The sequence below is a fragment of the Erithacus rubecula genome (genome assembly GCF_903797595.1).
Source record: "Erithacus rubecula genome assembly, chromosome: 10".
Lineage (NCBI taxonomy): Eukaryota > Metazoa > Chordata > Aves > Passeriformes > Muscicapidae > Erithacus > Erithacus rubecula.
Window position 1 is genome coordinate 28274555 of NC_136662.1, and position 21155 is coordinate 28295709.

Here is a 21155-nt window from a genome sequence, read left to right on the forward strand (position 1 = left end):
CATAAGTCACTTCATATTCCTCACCTGCCTTCTTCCCCCACTGCTTGCAACCTTACTGGTCCTTCAATCCCCTAATCATGTAGAGAAGAAAATCCTCCTCATTATATATGCTAGATAACTAGCATTTATCTCCTAACATAGATAAAATGTTTATTTTATTTCTAACTACAACTCCATTTCTTGAACTTCACCTGTTTGTCCCTACTAAGGAAAGCATATCCTGACCAACTCTGCTGCTCAAAGGAATCAGTCTGCATCCCTTGTATCTTTCACAGATAGCTCAATTAAAAAATGACACAAACTTAAAAAACATCATTTAAGAAGCTTGTTTCAGTAACAGGGAAATTTTTAAATTATATTTTACTTCACTTCTTGTACAACCAAAATCATAACAAGGACTTTGGCTTTACAGGTGGAAGACTATTAATACAACCTCACAAGAACAGCAGTTGTGTTTGTATAGCACCTAACAAGTACAGTCCTCAAATGTGAGCTGGGAAACTCTGGGCATCACTCCAAAAGCAACACACACACACACACACATACACACACACACGTGTGTGTGCACACACAAAAACAAATTAAAATACTTGTGGTTGAAAGGTGACATATAAAAAAGTGAATAAAAAGGTATTATACATTACCTGATATACTACTAAATCTCCCAATTTTCTGTTCTGCTAGCAACAGTTTGCTAAAAACCAGAAAGGATAATCAGAAACATCAGGTAGTTGCCTTTAACTGCTATGCTACCTAGAGTGCATAAGCTGTCCTGAACCTGAATTTACTAACCATGTCCAAACAAGCCTTAAAAATCCCAAACCCACTCAGTCTTCCACCGAAGGAAGTAAATCATACTTATTAACTACATATAGGGAAATTCCCTGTAACAGGCACCTGCACTATTATGCAGGATTTTATAAACCACTGTATTTGTAGAATTATCTCTGAATGACTTGTAATGATCTTTTCTTTAAACTAAATCAAAAACAAGCCTTCTATAAAGAACAGTTCTCTAAACCTATTGGATGCACTTCTGCAAAATCTAAAATAATTTTCAATGCATGCAAGAGTAATTCTCTTTAAAATGCAATTGGCACTGCCTTTGTGAAGAAACCAGAAAGATCAATGGCAAGTAAATTGAATGCACTCAAGTGCTGGCTGAGTATGGACAGAACCAAACCCAGATCCTGTATTTCTTGTAGAGCATAATCTCTGTGGCTTTTGCTACTTTTAACACCAGTCAGATGTTATCAAATATTCTAATACCTACCCCAAACCATCACACACAGAGTTTTAACATTTTCCACATGTATTGGAGAATTCCTGCCTTTAACAACTGGAACTGTTTCATATTAAGTGAACGTCAAGAATTGAATGCGACATTCTGTTGAACATTCTTCTAGACTACAAATGGTTCATTTTTCCTGTTGTATCCAGCCAGGCTGCCCCTTTTATTCCCAGGAACACAAATCGAGTTTTATCAGCCTGAAAGAATCTTTCTTCTAAATGAAGCCCAGTACTGTAATAACTTGAAAGGCATCTTTAGGCAGCATAGTAAAAATGTTTGATTTGTAATTGCCTGCTGAACTCTTGCACAGTCCGTTGCCATATGGTACCTCCCTTCTACTGGCAAACAATCTTTCCTTGTTCCTAACTTCTCAGCCTCCCTACCCCCTCCTTTTCTGGAGGGTATGGATAGGAAATCCGAAGGAGGAGTTTCTCCTGCTCTCTGAGTGCTCGCGGTGACATCATAGGTGGGCTGAACGGCTGAGCCGAGTGTGTGTTTGTTTAAAAAAACACTGTCCAAAAGTGATGTATATGGAATCTGGGTCAGCTGTAGCTGGTTAGAGCACTTCTGCATGTGAGAATTAAACACTGCAGTTTCAAAAAACATTTCTCTTTCTCTCCTGGAATAACACATACTGGAGCATTACTTTTTTTTTTTTTTTTTTTTTTTTTTTTTTTTTTAAACTGATTAGTTAGCTTGGTTATCGTATGGAGAAACCCAATTCCTCAATACAGCTTGGATCTAACAGAGAAAGACAAAAGCAGTTTTCAGCTCCAGCTGCAGATTAACACTCCACACCATCGAGTAATATAGGAAGCAAAAGCAACTTGGCCTCTGGATTTTCCATCTGCCACAGAAGCAAACCAGCTGGAAGACTTTATTTCTTGGTAAGTTTTAAAGTTATTCTTACTTACAGTTTGATTTTGAGCTATTTCTGAATGCTACATACATCTCCCTCAACATGCAATTGCGAAGAAACAAATCTCTTTCAGCATGAGAAACATTTGACAACTAACATTAAGACTCATTTTTGTGGCATTTGGTAGACTTTGGAAAGAAAAAGGCACTGCATAAGAGCACAGACTAACTTGTTCCAGTTGTGGAGACGAACAAGTTTCAGTTGTTTAGCTGTATTGTTATCTTCAGTTACAGAAAATTAGCACTACCAGATTCTTTGCTAAGCATGTAATTTGGGTACTGTGAACATACTCATGTGAAATTCTGATCCTACCAGGAGGCAAAAGCCAAAAATCCTATTGATTTCAGGGAAGCTGGATTTCACCCAACACCAGAGCATAGACCTAGCATTACTAGAAGTAGAAAATGGATACCTCAATAAAACCACTGTGAAAAGTCCCAAGCAAATCAATGCACATCTGTAAGTTGCAATCATTGTATATCGTTTCAAGTACGTTTTTATTTATGGTACTTCTGAGGAGTTGAAGTTGCCTGAGTCCTAGAGCCAACCAAGAAACCAGAGTCAGACACTGATTCAGAACATAATCAAGTTTGTAGTACAATCAATTGTGCAGCTGAAAATCTAAAGACATCGCTGCAACAGGCACTAATACCTTCCTTATTTGTACCTCAATTGAACTGCAGTTTGTTTCTAAATAAAGAGCCATTTCATAAACACAAAATGCAGTGTACAAAGCAACACTACAGTAAGTGGAAATTTGAGAGACTTGTTGCAGTTCATTAGGGGAAGGAAGGGAGATGAATGCTGCTGCTAATTGATAGTTAAAAGAAGAAAGTTGTTTACACACAGAAAAGTACAGATGAAAACCAAAAAACAGTCGCTTATACATAGGAAAAGAATAGAAAACTTTCTTCATGCTGACTTGGAAATTAAAATCCAGTAAATAATCCAGAACAATGCAAACAAACTTCAGTGATGTACTTGCATTTGCAAACTCAGAGCTGTCTGACACAGTAAGAGAGAAAGAGGGGGGTGATGCTGAAAGGAAAGACAAAGAGTTACGGAAAACAAACCTAATTAAGATTTAGCAGCCACCAGAGGAAAAAAGTCTGAAGCAGCCTTGATAAACAAGAAAGATGGATCCTTTCCAGGTTCTTGAACCCTTTTCCTTACTATTCTTTTGTGCTGATTTACATAGGGAGGAGAATCATCTAAACAACAACACAACCCCCCATTTAAAGCACACAATGTGCTTTGGACACTAGGCTCCATTCATTCATCATCAGCCAAGGGTTCGATTTACACTGCTTAGAACAATTCCTAAATCTTCCACAAATGAAAACAGCTGAGTCAATAATTTTAAAGCAATAAACTGGCTGTATAAAAGGTTTTAACTCTCTCTCCATTGCTTCCTTCCAACATTAAGAGTTCAAATTTTGAAATGTTTATTTTTTAAAAAAATAATGCAATACTAATATTATGCTGCTGCCAGAAGAATGATCTGAAGTACAGTGAAAAAATACACTACTTGAAGTTTTAAAGGAACTTACTAATAATAATGGAAATTCTGAACCTTTAATCTTTAGCAGTAACTACATGGCTCTGTCAGGTTTTAGTCATTGTTTTACTGGGCTTTGCTTTTGTAATGTGCCCTATTGGTTTGGTCCTTAAAATTTATACACCAATGAATGAAGTGCAATTTCCAAGCATAACTAGATGCTTAGTATCTTCAGTATCTGTTGTAAGCAGAATGCTGGTGCCTCAGAATCACACATTTCAAAACACAAAATGCAGCACTGCATTGTACCTGCCTGCTGACACAGTGCAAACACACACTGGCAGCCAAAAAATGAAAAGGAACCCCCATGCTAAAAAAGCTTCACTAAAAAAATCTGGAAATGCCATGAAATTTTGCTGTGCTTTCAGAATATCTACTATGACAAAATTAAGAAATCTCTTCTGCCGAGAATTTCTAAGAAGTTCTCATTTTCAAAAGGGGTACCTTTTCAATGACAACCTCAAAAACCCCTTGAAGATTTTTAGATTGCCTTTCCTAAAAGGAATCACATTGATGGCAGTCTCTGAGAAGCAGAATTCTGTGACCCAATACATCATGCATCTGATGAACAAAACCCAGGAACATATTATTCCTGGATCCCATTCAATACAATTGAAAGCAATCCTGTTATTTCAGCAGAGGCAGAGGGACTTGCCGGAAAAGCACTTGTTTATATAGGGAGAAGTAACTTACTTAAATACAGAAATATACTGAAATCCATGGGAACATTTCTCCCATAGAAAGAGTGTTTTCTCCACATTAGTATTACTTCTAATGTCATGGACCTAGTTTTAAGCTAAAAAAATCTACAAAAATCCTCACGTAGCCTGTGCAGACATAGCAGAACATAGCTGGGCTTATTGATTTCAGCTGCTAAGGCAAAGCTCAACAGAAAATGAAGTCCATGTATCACCAGTAACAGAGCTCCCTGATTAGCTGGTATCATGGTCAGAGCATCTTTAGTCTCAGTATTGTAATTTACTTTCTCAAAGAATCCAGTTCTTTCTCTTCCTGCTACATGTAAGAGGGCACTGCTGGCATTTATCACTTGACCATATTTCTTTTAATAAATATTTGGAATAAAAGTAAATACTGATACTGCATTTTCCATATAAAAGGAATCCTATATTCCCATTTACCTGCAACAGCTTTGTTACATTGAACTATATCACCCTACACTGCCCAGGGAGAACGAGCCTTTGTTAGCTCTGGAAGAACAGATTCCAATTTGTGTTGCGAGTTTCCAAATTTTACATCCTGCTGAACATGAGTCACAGCAGCACAACAAAGAACAAATAGTTTGCTGTGCAGAAAGCTAAAAAATGCCAAATATATACCAGCTTCCCCACATTCTGATCCATGCAACTCTGTATTTGTGATTCCAGTATTTCTCAGGGGGATAACACAGTCTGTGTTACAGCAGTTAGAAATAGGAGTTACTGGCTTGTTTTGCTCTTTTAAATTGGAATTTTGTACCTTTAAACACTTTTAAAAGCAATAAATCAAAAAGTAATTTTGAAAGCAAATTGGGTTTTTTTTTTGCACAGGGATCACTGGAAAAAGAAAGAAATCAGAAGCCCTATCCACAGCTCTGAGTGTTTCTGACAAGCTGATGAAGAAGCTTGTGTTGCTGTGAATAACTGCACATTTTCCTCTGCAGAAGCTATAAAACATCAGCAGGCCAGAACATACATAATGAAACTTCTACAGAAATCTGAGACCCAAAACTGAGTGGCACAGAAACATGATAGAACCAGCTGAAATGACAGTTTGTTCTAATCTAAAAACCAAGGCATTTAATAAAGAGATAAATAACATATTTCAAAGCAATGGGATCTGTAATCACAAACTCCCCTGCTGCATTTCCACAGTCTGCACCAACAGCCCCTCAGCAGAGGTGACTCCAAACCTGCAGGGAGAGTTGGAGACTGGTTCTGTCTGAGCTGCTCCCTGAGCCTCAGCTGTCTCCTAACAGTTCTGCCACTACTTAAACATCTAAACCTGGGAATCTGGGACAAAATGTGTCTGATCTAAAAACCCTAGGACTATTTCCCAACTCTAATTTTAATTTGTCATTTAGGTCTTACATATTAGGCTATCATTCTGGGATACTTTGGATAAACAGCTCCTATTTTTTTAAGCTGCTTGCCCAGAACATCAGGAAATTTCTGAAACAGTATTTTCATTTCCTTCTAAGCTGATTAAAACTCCAGGTAAATATCTTGCTCAGAACCTATTATTGTATAACAAGTTACGCATTAAGCTGCTCAAACTTGACAAGCAACATTTAAAGACATTTAATTTTTTCAACATCAACATTTCCATGGAAGCATATACACTAGGTAGATTCTCAGAAGGAACTCATCCCTGCTTACCTGAATGTCTCAGTTTACTACAAGGTATTTCTGAATTTCAAATTCTAGGACATAATCTTATGCAGCTGCTGGATTTGGATGTGCTGTATTAGACACTTTAATTCACTTAATGGTCAAGACAGCACATGTATAGACAAAGAGCTTGAAACTTTAACACATAAGGAAAAAAGTACACAGTAAATGAACATATCTAATACTAAAAGAAATGCAGAAAACAGATTGCAGCAGAATACATGGTTAGATTGTAGACTGCATTGCAAAGTGCTTTGTTTTGAAAGGTTCATTGAAGTAATATGAATTTCAGAGGGAAAATGTGTTGCTATGGGAAAAAATCCCCAGCCATTCATTATTTCAGTTACTCTGTAGGGTCTTTAAAATTCCCAAGAACTAAAATGTTATTCACTTTCTTGGACTATTAAGTAGCTATTACACACTGTGAAAACAGCAAAATATTGGACTTGTACTATGGCTTCATCCTCAACCATATGCCACAAAGTCTCTTTCCCTCAATCTACAAATAGTAAATGCAAAAGTATTGAAAAGTAAGTTAGGAGATGCAAAGAGGTTTTAAACTCCAGACAATTAATTCAGCTCATCCTTGTCAAATTAGAAACCACACACAGACCAGTATCCCATGCACTTCCCATGATGCATGTGAACATTTAGCCTAAAGCACTACCAAACCTGAGCACTGTCCAAATGTTTACTATTATATATGTCTGAAACTACTGAAGAAAAACACACAACCAGCTCCGGAGAAAAGTGATACTTTTTCCTAACATTGCGTTGTATTCTTTAAACCAAAGTTACAGTTTCAGCAGAGAAATAGCAACAAAACTAATAAATTTTGGTTTTGATAAAAATATTTACTAGTAGGCACAAAAATACCTATTACTGCAAACTAAGAGAAGCAAGTATTTTAAAATAAAATTCCTCACACTTATGTGCTCCCTCCATTTATGCAGGGTAAGAAAGGATTTTTAGTACGTGTTAAATGTGTTTTCTTCCCCTTCTGGAAGCACACTTGCAAGACAACCATCAGACAAACAAAAAGTTACCAAACATTTAAGCAGAATTCCTAGCTCTAGCTCCTGACTGCATGTACACCATGGTTTGAAGCCTGTAACCACTGCTCTTAGTGAAACCAAGAAACAAAGAAAACTCAGGTTTCCTGAGGCTGAGCAGACACCGTTTGTTGCAGTAATATTAAAGCCAGTAACAGAACTCAGAAAAGTGACCTGACCCAAAAGTCACCTTATCATTTGTAATGTGAATGCAAAGGAAGCAGCACAGCTCTGCTTCTCCTTTGGGATCACTGTGTCAGGATTGCCAAATGCACTTAAACTTGGACTTAGCAGGAACAGCAGGGTAATTAACTTTCCCTGCTCTTACTGTATTTCTCTTTGTAATTATCCAAAGGCCACTGTAGAAAGGCTGAAAGAAAAACCAGATCAATCAATAGCTGAGAAAGCAAGAGTGATCTGCTTCAAAAACCAAACTAACTATTAAAAAAATGAAGGGTTTTTTTTTCCCCGTCTTTAAGTGCAACCTTTGTTTACAATCTCAAACATTTAAAGCTAAAAAACAGCTCAAAAAACACTCCTGGATCTTTATCACTGCACTTTAATTCTTTAAAGAAATTCCTAGTTTTCTTTGAAAGATCAATGAAACATTTCAGTATGGTATTGACAATGACAACACACCTGACACTTCAGTATTACTTGGATAAAGATTTTCTCCAAGATACAAAAATAGTGTGACAACAAATCTAAACGTTCATCTCAAGGCAACTAAATAGGAACATATATGCAGAGCAAATAGTGTTCTAAGATTTTTTACAAATTCAAAGTCACTTGAAAAAGTAATTTTCGATGTTTCCAACAATATCTAATCTCCTGCCTTCTGCCTAACACTCATGCCCAAAAATGGTCTTAAAGATCCATTTTTCAAGTCTACTGAAACTGTGTATATATAAACTTGAAAAATGGGTGTATATATAAGTTGGTATGTATTATACTATTTAATAAATTATATGTATCTATATTAACACTAAAGGGGGGACCAGAAAAGCTTATATAATTCAAATTCCAACATTTATATAAATAATTTTATCTCCCTACTTCCCTTCCAGAAAGGTATTCTGAAAGCACTCCATGTTCTATAACCTCGTGCAGGTAATTGCAGTGAGCACAGATCTGAGCGGTCCAACTGATAATGGTGTATAACACTGAATCTAAGCACAAGATTGTTTCTGAAAATATACTCATTGCAACAACTCCTTTACTAAATCATGTATCTAAATTTTAATTTGCTGCCCAAAACAGCCAGCCAATCTAATGGAATTCAAGCAAGAGATTCCAAAGGCTTGGCTACATACATGCAAGCATGGCAAACCCATCAGTTTAAGTAGTTCCAAAGTCCAGGAGCCTTAACTGTGCCTCTGATTTAATGACTTTAGCTTTTATCTGTTCAACAGGCTCCTGACAGTCATCACACTAGCTTTAAAATGAAGCTATTGAAGTGGACCCTGGGTGTCCTGCTGTTCCTGCTGCTGTCCATCGGGCGCTGTACGAAGCAATCCACGCCCAGCAAGACGCCCCAGCAGAGGCAGCCTCGTTCAGCAGACGGGGCAGAGGAAGGCAAGAAATGTGGTTACACCTTCCTGGTCCCAGAACAAAAAATCACAGGGCCGATCTGCGTGAACACGAACGGCCCCAGTGCTGGGAACAGGAAAGATGAAGTCACCAGGATGGACATCGAGAACCTGAAGGATGTGCTGTCCAAGCAGAAGCGGGAGATCGACATTTTGCAGCTGGTGGTGGATGTGGACGGAAACATCGTGAACGAAGTCAAACTGCTGAGGAAAGAAAGTCGGAACATGAACTCGCGCGTGACCCAACTGTACATGCAACTCCTGCACGAGATAATTCGGAAACGCGACAACTCGCTCGAGCTCTCCCAGCTGGAAAACAAAGTCCTTAATGTTACAACAGAAATGCTGAAGATGGCAACAAAATACAAGGAGCTTGAAGTGAAATACGCGGCGCTAACCGACCTGGTGAACAACCAGTCGGTGACCATCTCGCTGCTGGAGGAGCAGTGCCTGAGGATCTTCTCGCGCCAGGAGCCGCACGGGTCCCCGCCCCTCGTGCAGGTGGTGCCGCAGCACATCCCCGGCAGCCAGGCCTACACCCCTGTCCTGCTGGGAGGCAACGAGATCCAGAGGGACCCAGGCTACCCCCGGGACAGGGACGTACGGCCACCACCTGACCCTGCCACTTCTCCTACAAAGAGTCCTTTCAGACTGCCACCTCTGGCTTTGACTGACGAGGGTGAGTTAGTTACCTGTCACTAGCTAACCTGTCTCCACTTCTGAAACTGTCCCAACCATAGAAACACAAGGAAAAATTGAAAGTACCTGGTACAGTTCACTCTTGCTCCTGATTTTCTCATTCCCTTTTACCTCCCAGGGAAAGCTTTAGTCTGCCAAATGGCCTAAATCTCCCCAAGATGAATTTGCTGAAATGTCCGATACTCAGAAATTAAATCTGAACAATGCTCACCTTCAAGAGACAAAGTTTTTGGGGTTCTCTCCGCAGCTGGATTTGAGTTACCAAAGTATGAAAATTCAGTATTAGCATAAACTTTCTAATATTTACCCATTTCTTTGACGATGCTTCCTAGCTACACATTACAGTAGCTGGCAAGAGTGAATAAGAGGAGCTAATTAATCATAAACAATGTAATTTCAAGTTTTTGTCCTTAATACTAACATTTGACAGAAGAAAACTCTTCTAGAAGAGTTTTCATCCTTCTATACTGACCTGCTTTAAAATGAACAACTAAACCCACCAACACAGTCATGCAATGAGTTTCTAAGTGTTTAGTTGAAATGTTCAGGAGTGGTAAGTGGAAAGGATAACTGAATCAAGGCTGGATCCAATTAGAGGCACTCAGCATTGAAAATTTAAAATCAGTAACTTTAAAATTTAAAATCAGCAACTACATTCTCATACTGTTGTCACTATGAGATGGCAAACTAAAACCATAAATATAATGAAAATACATTCACAACACTGTATTCCACCTTCAGGTGTTACACTCTTTAGGTCATTAGATAAATTAATGTATCACTAGGAATCAAAATTAGTGACAACACAATTAACTACCTCTGAGCTGTCCAGAACTCTATCATGTTTCTCACTTTATTGAAACGCTGACAGAATTACTATTTAAAAGAAATTCAACTGTTCAGAAAAACAAGTTTTTCTCAGACATCCCTTTGAGTGCTTGCTCTTGGCTTCTGTTAGAACAGCAGAATGTTTTGGTGGGGAGTTTGGGTTTAGGTGGTTGTTTTGTTTTTGTTTCTTTCAAATTGCCTTTAGTCATAGCTGAAAGTTCAACTTGGTTCCTTAAAATGAAGCCAAACATTCATTTGTGACTGTTCTGCAGCATTACACCCCACCAGCTGCTGATGTGAAGAACAACTATTTTTATTCAAGGTCTGCAGAAAATTCAGGCATGAGCCCAAGCAAAATGCCAGATGTCATGCGAATTTCAGTGGCACATCATGACAGAAAGGAAACAGTTCATATCAAAGCATTGCACTGATGTCTGGTCAGACAGCACAAGTATAATTCTATAAAAAACCACAACTTCCTGCTTCCCAGCAAACCCTTACTTCCAAGTTCTGTTCTAAATGTATCTTTTTCTCAATACACGCCTGCTGCACATACAAAACGAAGCAATAGCACTAAATATTATCCTCTAAATTATCTATCCTGATGTTCACTGGCCCCTCTACCCCTAGAAGTTCAGATTTTGAATCCATTTTTGGAAGAGAACATTAATAAATTTTAGGAAGCTTACTGTAATACTATTCACCTTCCTTTAATACTAGATTCTTGAGTTGGAAGTTTAAGTATTTCTTGCAGTGCTTAGGAAAAGGAGGGCTGAGAATTGCTACAGCTGGTAATGCATCAGTAATCACAACCAAAACTTGGACATTCCAACACAATGCCTAGTCACTATCCCTGATATTTAAAATTAAGGTAAACAGATTTCATGGCGCACAGAATCAAAACTATGCCATAGAAGAAACACCTCTATGGTTAAAATATAAATATTTTTTTAAATGTACAAAGATGCCAAACAGGACCAATGAAAACCAGACAGTCACAATTAGATATAAGCCTACTAAAGACTGAGCCAGAATAAATACCTGGACCTCCTCACAAATACCTGCATGCAGCAGAGGGGTCAGAAAGGTCAATGTGCATCTGAAGATTGTGAGTGGAGAGAAAAATGCAAAATATATGGAGAACAAAAGGATGAATTTCTGTTTTCTGAGTATGGTGGTTGCTTTGTACAAAAATTGCTCTAAAAATTGAGGAAGGTTAATGTACCTGTGAATTGTAATTTTCACAATTACCCTTATTTGGAACAATAACCCATGACCACCAAAATTACTGCCACTGTTTTTGCAAAAAGTAGTTTCAAGTTAGTTAAGTACTTGAAAATTAGGCACACTCTGCCCCATATAATAATTTCTAACACCTCTTGGTTAACAATATAACTTCTTTTTTTCAATATATGTCCAATTTTATTTTTTACTTTTCCTCTACTAATGCTCCCAAAACCCCTATCTATGGAAGCTTGCACAAGCACAGCTTCTGTATCATCTGCTGGAGATAATATTTGGCATCTCAAAATAGGACTCAGCCATCAAGTTATCAAGCTTTCAACTTAAAATATTTAATCTCTTTCCTTCTGTACTTCACTTAATTTAGCACAGAATATGATCTGCACTAAATCATACATCTAAGCCACAATTTTGGAAGTGAAATATTTAACAGATCATCTTCTCAGAGTATTTCTGACTTATCACTGTCTCAGTGACTTACTGTACATAGACTGTTACAAAAGACTAGATGTGCACAATATACTTATTCCCTACATAAACTATAAAACCTGTAAGATTTTAAACAGAAAATCATGCTTTTTGCATCAGTCCACCCACACCAGCATTGTGAAAAATCTCTCAGTTTCACAAACCTCAGTATTTCAACTGAACAAGATCAGTTCTTACAGTGTGAACTTGAAAATAATTATAGAATCTACTTCAGTAAAAAGATTCAAGACTATACACCAAAAACTATGGGATATGTTGGATTTCCTTACATTCAGAGCAGAAGTCTCTTACCTCTACCACAACAATAATTTATGTTAATACATGCAGACAAAGCTGGATATCAAAGCAGATGGGTTGCATCCTGTGAACTTAAAGCCAGATGAGCTCCAGAAGGGATTGAAGCATTACATAAACAGACTGGTACAATTCTGTCTGCCTTAAAAACTACTTAAAATGACCCCAAACATCTGCTTGGGTCTCTCATGGAAAAACGAGTGCTCAAGTCCTCCTCCATTGATAATCATGTGGGATAATACCTGGATAACAGCAGATCTAATTAAGCTATTCTTAATGTTTGCTTAGCATTACAAAATATAGGACTTACTGGTTTATACTTTTCCTAAAGCAGTAACTGTTTCACAAAAATACTTCTGGAACAACATCTCTGTTCAGTCATAGGGCACCCAAATTTACTTCAGACAGTTCAAGGAATGGGAATGAGCCCAGCTTAGTCCAGGAAATTTTCTCTCTGGACAAATTCCACAATATTCATGAGAATTTTAATTGTGAACAAGAGGGAAAAAAAGCACTTGTATACCAAAGCTACAGGATGTATTTCCTAAGGTGCCACTGCTTGCAATGGAAGAATGACAAAGCCATCCCAATTCTTACAGTGCAGCAATACTTACAGCAATGGCTCAGTGCCTGTGGCATTCCTATCACTGCCACAAGCTCTAAGTACTCCTCATTAGATACACGAGCTTCATGCATTCTAATTATGCTTTATGGATTTTTTGCAAATTACATACTTGTCCAACTGGAAACTACTACCTCAAAATCTAAGAAAAGTCTGATTTTCAGCTTGCTTTTGCCACACAAGCTTCACCAGCAGTCAAGGTCCCTTTCTCTCAGTCTCTACTTTTGATTAAAGAATAACCTCAACAAATTCTTCAGCATGTCTTCCATGCTGTCTTGCACATGAGCTGTTTCTCTGTACTCTCTGAATTTCCAAGGAGATTTGAGAAAATAAATTCTCAGGAAGGAGAGGAAAGCTGTAGCTAACTTATTTTCAGATGTGCTGAGTTTTCAAATGCATTTAGGGCATCCACCACTAACTAGTCATCAGAACACACTTTGCTTTTCATTAGTAAATTATCAGTTTCTTGAAACCAACTGAAGTAATGACATGCAAATAATTATTTTTTTTAAAAAGCAGTAAATGAAAAAAATTACCAAAAATGAAAGATAAACTAGGTAAGGTTTTCAGACATAAAAGCTGCATCCTTCTCAGAGAATTACCAGATGGTCTTCTCTGAGTGTTATTTGTAAAACCACTATTCACATGGACTAAAATAGAGCTTTCAAGCAGCACTCACAACAGCAACAGTAATTTTGTGCAACCACAGCCCTGAGAACAAATATGTGAGTCCTTTCAGCTGCTCAAAATTTCTTCTCCATGGCTTGCTTATTTCCTTCATCAGTATCTATTTACATATCTCACACCAGGACAACACATGAAACTTAAAAAGATTCCCATCCACAGTTAACAGCCTAATCCTCAAACTGTCAAATCCTAATCCTCAAACCTAATAGCAGAAAATTATGCAGCATAAGAATTCTCTCTGACTAAACTCCATGTCTGTAGACTCTGACAGTAAATATTTCTTACAGTAGTTCTCAAGCTACTTATATATGCAGAAATAGGGAGGGTTGGTTGGGTATCCTACATTTGGTTTTTACTTCCATGAGTTTCAAATTGGTACACCAGAAAATGAAGGAAATTGATGTCTGCTTTTTGTAAAAAAAGAAAATAATTACTAAAAAAAAAAACCATAATGTTCTTCAGTATCAACAGCCAGAGTATAAATCTTTGCCACAGCAGATAAAAAATCAGGTGTTGGTAATCAAAATCTATGATTTGTTTAGCAAAATGAAATTTTTGTTCAAAAATTTATCAAGTGAGGATACTGACATATTTATTTATACATACAATTAATCTCAGACAGTAACTTTTTGCACTGTTTTCCATGGTAGATTTATACCTTGATTGAATTACTGACTTTCCATTACAAAATATTCCTGGACAATGGGCAGTGCACAGCCAAGCTTGAAGGCTTACAGTATTTCTTTTCCAACAGGTCCATTCAAAGACTGCCAAGAAGCCAGGGAAGCTGGGCACACCAACAGTGGCATCTACATGATCAAACCCAAAAACAGCAACGAGCCAATGCAACTCTGGTGTGAGAACAGCCTGGACCCTGGAGGATGGGCAGTTATCCAGAAAAGGACAGATGGATCTGTCAACTTTTTCAGGAACTGGGACAGTTACAAGGTAAAATCTAGAATATAGAAAATCAGAGGGCAAAGAAAGATTGAAAAGAGTGATCTTCCCTCAGAAACAAACATATTTCAGTGGGAATGTGCTATTTCCCTGAATGCACAGTTAATTTTGTATGAACCAACCTGGCTGAAACACCCTGGGTTTGTAATGCACAACACAACTGGGAGATGTTACTCTAGACAGTGGCTGGGAAGTAATTTATTACAAAGTTCTAACTGAACACATGATTTTTATTAACACACTGAGAACTACAGTGAGTACTTGTAAAACTTCACTTGTCTCCCTTATGAATAAGCAAACTCAGTGAAATTATTCATTTAAACACACTAAGAGATTTGCTGGATTGGGGGGCTCATCTTAAAAATAATCCTAATAATGAATTAAAGGAAGTTATTTCCATCTGTTAAATTTAGGCTAGAAATCTAGAGATGTCAGGATGATGAAAGGAAACACATTGCTGTCTGTTACTGTGTTAGGCACTAGCAGGCAGAATGTCCAGGATGACAAGAAGATGCTTTTTACTTTGGAGTAATTACATGCTAAACAGTAAACGTGATCATATGATTAATAATAATAATGATAATATAACGTATAGGACACACATTAACATGAGGATTTTTCCTTTGTGCATTCTTCAAATTTTGTGATTCAAATGTTAATCTCTAAATCAATAAGAACTAAATCAATTATTCAATAATCAAACAAAACCCCCAAATTATTATGCAAATTATGCAGTTAACTTTACTTTCCAGAGCAGTACATAGTTGGTTCTGGAATTGTTAAATGTTGTAAATTGTTTTAAGGCAGTTATGGAGTGCCTTAAAAAGCAGTCATAAACATTCTGAATCTAATGAAACACCAAACATTAACAACACTGGTTTACTTGATGAAAGCAGACAGCAGAAAGAAAATACCACTTCACAGCTACTTTGCTGGTAGTCTGTGATTTGAAAGAAAAGATGTCTTTATATTTCATTTCTAATAAAGAACATAGAAGAACAGTGTGATTAAATTCACAGTAAGAAACACTACCTGCTGCAATACTGAAGTAACAAGAAGTTATCTGCTTTGAACATTGAGACTGTTGATCCATAAATACCTTTTTCAATCCGGAATTATAACCTAAAATTCCATTATTCACCCATTATTCCAAATCTCCTTAGCTTTATCATGAAATATTGTTTCAGTTTCCCTATTCTCCCTCCCTTTTATCTTAAAAAAAGGACGACAGCAATGACAGAGCTGTTTTCCCATCATTACTGGTGCTGGCATTACTGCAGCTTAGCATTTCCAGTGCAGCAAAATAAAGCACTTAAATGCATGGGTTGAAGTCACTCAGACATTTAAAAGGCTGTCAGCACCCGAGTTCCCCTGGTTTATCACACTCCTGCTGATGAGTGTTTTAACAAACACAGCAAACTAAGCTAACAGCACCTTCTGATCTTCCTTTGCACAGAAAGGATTTGGGAACATTGATGGAGAGTACTGGCTGGGACTGGAAAACATGTACATGCTCAGCAATCAGGATAATTACAGACTCTTGATTGAGCTGGAGGACTGGAGCAACAAGAAAGTCTACGCAGAGTACAGCAGCTTCCGCCTGGAGCCCGAGAGTGAATTCTACCGGCTGCGCCTGGGCACCTACCAGGGCAACGCTGGAGACTCCATGATATGGCACAATGGAAAGCAATTCACAACACTGGACAGGGACAGGGACATGTATTCAGGTAAGCAAAGCAGTGTGCCTGTGAAAGTGAGTGATGGATGTTCCACCAGTGATACCATGGCAAACAATACAGCGTGGGACAAAAAAAGTACACCAATTATGATAAAATAACCTTATTGGAAGGCACTTTATATCAATGATGATAAAAATCACATTGGCAGGTCCCCCTTTGAGCCCCTATACTTGTCAGAAACCCAAAATCTATTAGCCTCACTGACAACAATCTCCAGAGATTTTCTGTTTAGTTCATCACTTGCATATGACTGAAATCAGAATATCTGTCCAGGTGATCTCTGAGTACTGCTGCTGCCACAGAATCACCAGGAACTAAAGCCTTTGAAGAACATGAAGGGAACTGCAAGTGTGCAGAGGTTTAGTTGTGTACCAATACTTAAGAAAGGGGCACATCACTTGGTTTTTGTACTCCTTAAAGCTCCCTTTTTCTCGTTCCCAGCAGTTTTTCCTTTGCAGTAACAGGAAGGCTGGGGAGTGCTTTTCCTCAGCTGTCAATAACCATAAAGCTGGACAAATCCTGCAAACTCTTAGACAAGCCTGTAACAGTAAAAACACAAGTTACAAGCAACTCTTTGTGGAACCGTGGCCCCTCATGCTGCTCGAGGCTGTATCAACTCACATTGCTTCCGCTAAGTATTTCTAAACAGCGCATAATCTGAGTTCCTTGGGTGTTAGCTCATGGACAGGCAGTGCTGGCAGGCTGAGAAGAGCTCTATCCTTCATTTTCTGCTGTCACATTAAAGATCGTGTCAATAGCCACCCCTTCAGCAATGGCTGCTGTTACAACAGAATTGGTAACTTAGCAAGAACAGCACAACAGGCTGTGAAGTACTTCCAAGCTGCCTCTGAGAATAAGCCACAATATGAAAACTCTTATTAAATCTCCATTCCTACTGCCTAAAGATGAAGCTCACCATGTCCTTCTGTTCCACAGGAAACTGTGCTCATTTCCACAAGGGTGGCTGGTGGTACAACGCCTGTGCCCACTCCAACCTCAACGGGGTCTGGTACCGAGGGGGCCACTACAGGAGCAAGTACCAGGATGGAATATTCTGGGCTGAGTACCGGGGGGGATCCTACTCCTTGAAAGCAGTTCAGATGATGATCAGACCTATAGACTGAGGAGGAAAATCCCACAGTACTCCCATAGAAAATTCTCAGTGTTTGAGGTCCAGAAAAATAAAATATTACTTTTTAATCATTGTTTTGCACAATTTGCCCCTGCAAAAAGCAGGTCTCCAGTTTTCCTGTCTTCTTCCCCTTGTCATGTTTCCCTCTCCTTTGTTAGGATCCTTCTCTACTGTGACAGTTGTTTTTTTAAACACACATTCACAAAAGCAGATGTTTGTGCTTGCAAAGCATATTTATCTTTTTTTCAAGATCAACATGCTTGATGTAAACAGTCAAAACTGGTAAAAAATTCCAGATATTTGACAAGATATAAGCTTTTCCAGTTCAAAAAGCTTATGCTTCTTCAGGTTAGCTCAACTCTTAAATGTAAATATGTGAAATTACATTGTCTTGCTTTAATGTGAAAATTGATTAGTTATTTAACAATTTATTTAAAAATGTTGGTATTACTTTCAATGAAAATTCTGACTTCACATACTGTTTGATATTTACTCCAAGAACCTACATAAAAAATTGGAGACATTTCAGCTTTGCCAGCAGAGAAAGATTTTTGCAACAAATAATTATTTCAAAATGAAGAGGCAAATTAAACATAAAATTTCTTAGGGAATTCCCTACACTGCTAAAATCTGCAAGTCCTGCCTTCTGTAAAAATTTAGGCAAAATGTTACCTATGTAAGAAAATAAATTGTATGAAATTATTGATAAACTTGAGACAATCAAATTACCTGGTATTTTGTTTTACTTTTAACCTCCATATTCAAGCTTGCTAATAAAAACTTTGAACTTAAATGAGAAAACTGAAAGTCCTGATATTAAAATCATGACTTGACACTTCCCTGCTCCAATTAGGAGTGGTGAGGGCTGACCAAGCATTCACACATACTTATCAAGATAAGTCTCTGAATATTAGAAGTTTTCCTCCAACACAGCTTTCTGCTCCCACAGTAAAATAAAGGTTAGAAATCAGCTCTGAGAGTGTTCTCCCTGACTTCCCAAACTTGGGCTGCTCTTATGACACATTTGCCTTCCCTTACACCTATACAACTTTGGATATTGTCTATACTAAATTTTAGCTTCTAGATAGCATATTTACAGTGGAATTAAAACACAATTTAAGAAATTAATTAGAAAATACTTTCCCAACATTTAACAAAAAATATGCCACACACTAATTCAAAACAAGATATTTCCAAAAAAAGATACAACCAAACATTCACTTTAGGTAGCAGAATCTCTGAACTAAAGCTTTCTTCCTGTTATATAAAATTATTTAATAACTGCACTTATAGCCACATAGGTTGCCTAATTTAATTTTGTATTATGTAAAACTGAATATACTGTTCTGAATTGTAACCAATGTGTTTGTTTAGCAACTCATGTGCCTTCAGGATTTTAAGGAACTTTGTCCCTATTTAAAGTTAGAAACCACAATAGCTAAAAGAATAATCTAGTATTATTGTTATGTTAAATTAGACAATATCAATTACGATGCAAAGCCTCTTATGCAATTCAGAGGAGAAAAACCAGCATTTTACTTTCAGAACACACTTTCTAAGGAGCAGAGATAAAGCTTCATTGATAATGTATGGGTGCAAGGCTTGTAGTTAAATCTTTGGTCAAAGATCAAAGCAAACCAGTTCCACCAATATTTAATAGGGTTTGGCAGTGGTGGAGACTCAGTCCCAGCATATTCCATTCCCAAATTCCAAGAATTTTAACTGACACAAATGTTCATGATTACAATTCTGAAATTGTTCTTCATATAAGGAATATTTGTTTGTTACAAATATCAGACCTCATTGATAGAGGTTTCATTCGATCCTGCAAAACATTTTTTAATTGCAAATGCAAATGCTTAAAATTCAGACTCTCTATAGTTTGTCCTTTTTTCTCTATGGTAGCTGGATAGAAGAGCGGTTCAGGTAAACTTAAAAAAAAGGAAAATGCACTCCAAAACATTCTTTAATGATCACTTCTGACAGTTTTTAGTTCATTTAACAGGCAGATTTCCTCTCCTTGGCAGAGAGTGTATTTTACCCCAAGAATCTCTTGCCTGCTGAGAAAACAGTGTTTGCTTATTCAGTGCACTCAGTGAAAGGTGTACTTTGCAGAAACCCTAAAGTAAAATTAGCCTGCACTCAGCCTTTTAATTAAATCTTACATATTAGACATTTAAAAAATGAGCCTTCCCCAATTTAAAGCTTCAGGATGACGTTAAGTAAACATTACAAAATCCACCCAGAAACCCTGGACTGTACAAATGCTGTGCTCTGAAAGAGTTAATTAAGTTGCAGATTTAAGATTATGAGGAATGAAAGCAAAGCATGTCTTTTTCAGGTTGGTTCATACTCTGTACAATAATTAACTTTCAAATGCTTATAACTTTATCAGTTTGTAGCTTTTGGGCTGAATTTTCTAAGCAGGGCGAATGTATTTAAAAGTTCAATGTTTTCTCTCACACTTTTTCTTTTGAAAGATTTTCAAGAGAGGCTGTAGCATCCCTCAGGCTTCTTGCCCTGGGCATTTAAAAGCAGTCTGTCTGGGAAGGATAAACCCCTCACCATTCCTCTACCATCAGTCCAAATTTAACCAGGCAGACCTCAAGAAAGTTCAAAACTTGTACAAGACCTGAAACACAGTTTTCACATTTATTTACAAAATCTACTGCAAGCACTATCACTGAAGCAGCTGAATAATTAATAACCTGTTTTCAGCTTTTCTCTTTCTGGATATCACTCCTCAAAGACAGGTATAAGAAAAGTATCTCACAAGGTAGTACTGCTTAGTTAAATAAAATCTTACTTCTCAAGATATGGCTCAGTTGTTTCATTGTGCAGTCTCAAATGGATCAGAACTCTGGAATAAGACTCCCTTGGAGATCAGGGTTTTATTCTAAGGTGAAACATCACATACACAGCTCCCATTTTTTCTGGCTGCTTTAGTTGTCTGGGTGATGTAACACTGATGACATATCCCATACTGTGCATCAAGGGCCATCTCTACTGGTGCTGCACAGCTTTTCACACTCACATTTAAGTAGATTGAGTCCACACTGATGATGTGCTGCTCCCACCTGCATTTCCAGAATTCTGGAATCACACCACAATCATTGCTGCAAGGAGCAGAGAAACATTTCCATTTCCCACCCCTGCAGTTAAATGTGGAAGCACATCATTATCATGCCCACAGAGGGGGAGCTGTGGAAATAAGACAATCTGTACTTCTGTGGCTCCACTCCTATTGCAAAACTTACACTGAGAAAGCATTTAAGATTTCTCTTATAATGTCAAGATGGCCATGAAAAAAAAATCTATACCCACATCTGGTATTTGGCTGCATAAGTGTGAAACATTCATCCTTGAAATTGCAGCTGAAATTCCTTTACATGTTCACTTTCCCTATGACCTTCCACACTCCACAACCAGTGCCAGTGTTTCTCTAGAGGGGATTTGTAATGCCAGATTTAATTGTATGGCAAGTCTGATGCTCTGCACTCTTCCAAAGAGCATTCTGAGTGAGCCAGGCAGCTGCTGGCTCTCCCCACCAGGCATGAAGAATCCCCACTCCTCCTTTCACCAAGAGAGGGAATGGCCCTCCTGAGGAATTCCCTTGCCATGATCACCATTTTCATCTGCAGAATTCTAGGTAGGCTTCCTTACATGTTTT

General features: G+C 37.8%; 2 protein-coding genes across 5 annotated transcripts in view; one reads left to right on the forward strand and one right to left on the reverse strand.

The window, feature by feature from the left end:
- Positions 1 to 21155, reverse strand: part of RALGPS2 (Ral GEF with PH domain and SH3 binding motif 2) — a 109200-nt gene that overhangs the window by 34671 nt on the left and 53374 nt on the right. The window lies entirely within an intron of this gene.
- ANGPTL1 (angiopoietin like 1) lies at positions 1748 to 20302 on the forward strand. Its single transcript, XM_079313756.1, has 5 exons — positions 1748 to 2178; positions 8620 to 9475; positions 14412 to 14605; positions 16071 to 16341; positions 17290 to 20302. The coding sequence occupies exons 2-5, from the start codon at positions 8650 to 8652 to the stop codon at positions 17475 to 17477; spliced, it is 1479 nt and encodes a 492-aa protein (XP_079169882.1). The 5' UTR covers positions 1748 to 2178; positions 8620 to 8649; the 3' UTR covers positions 17478 to 20302.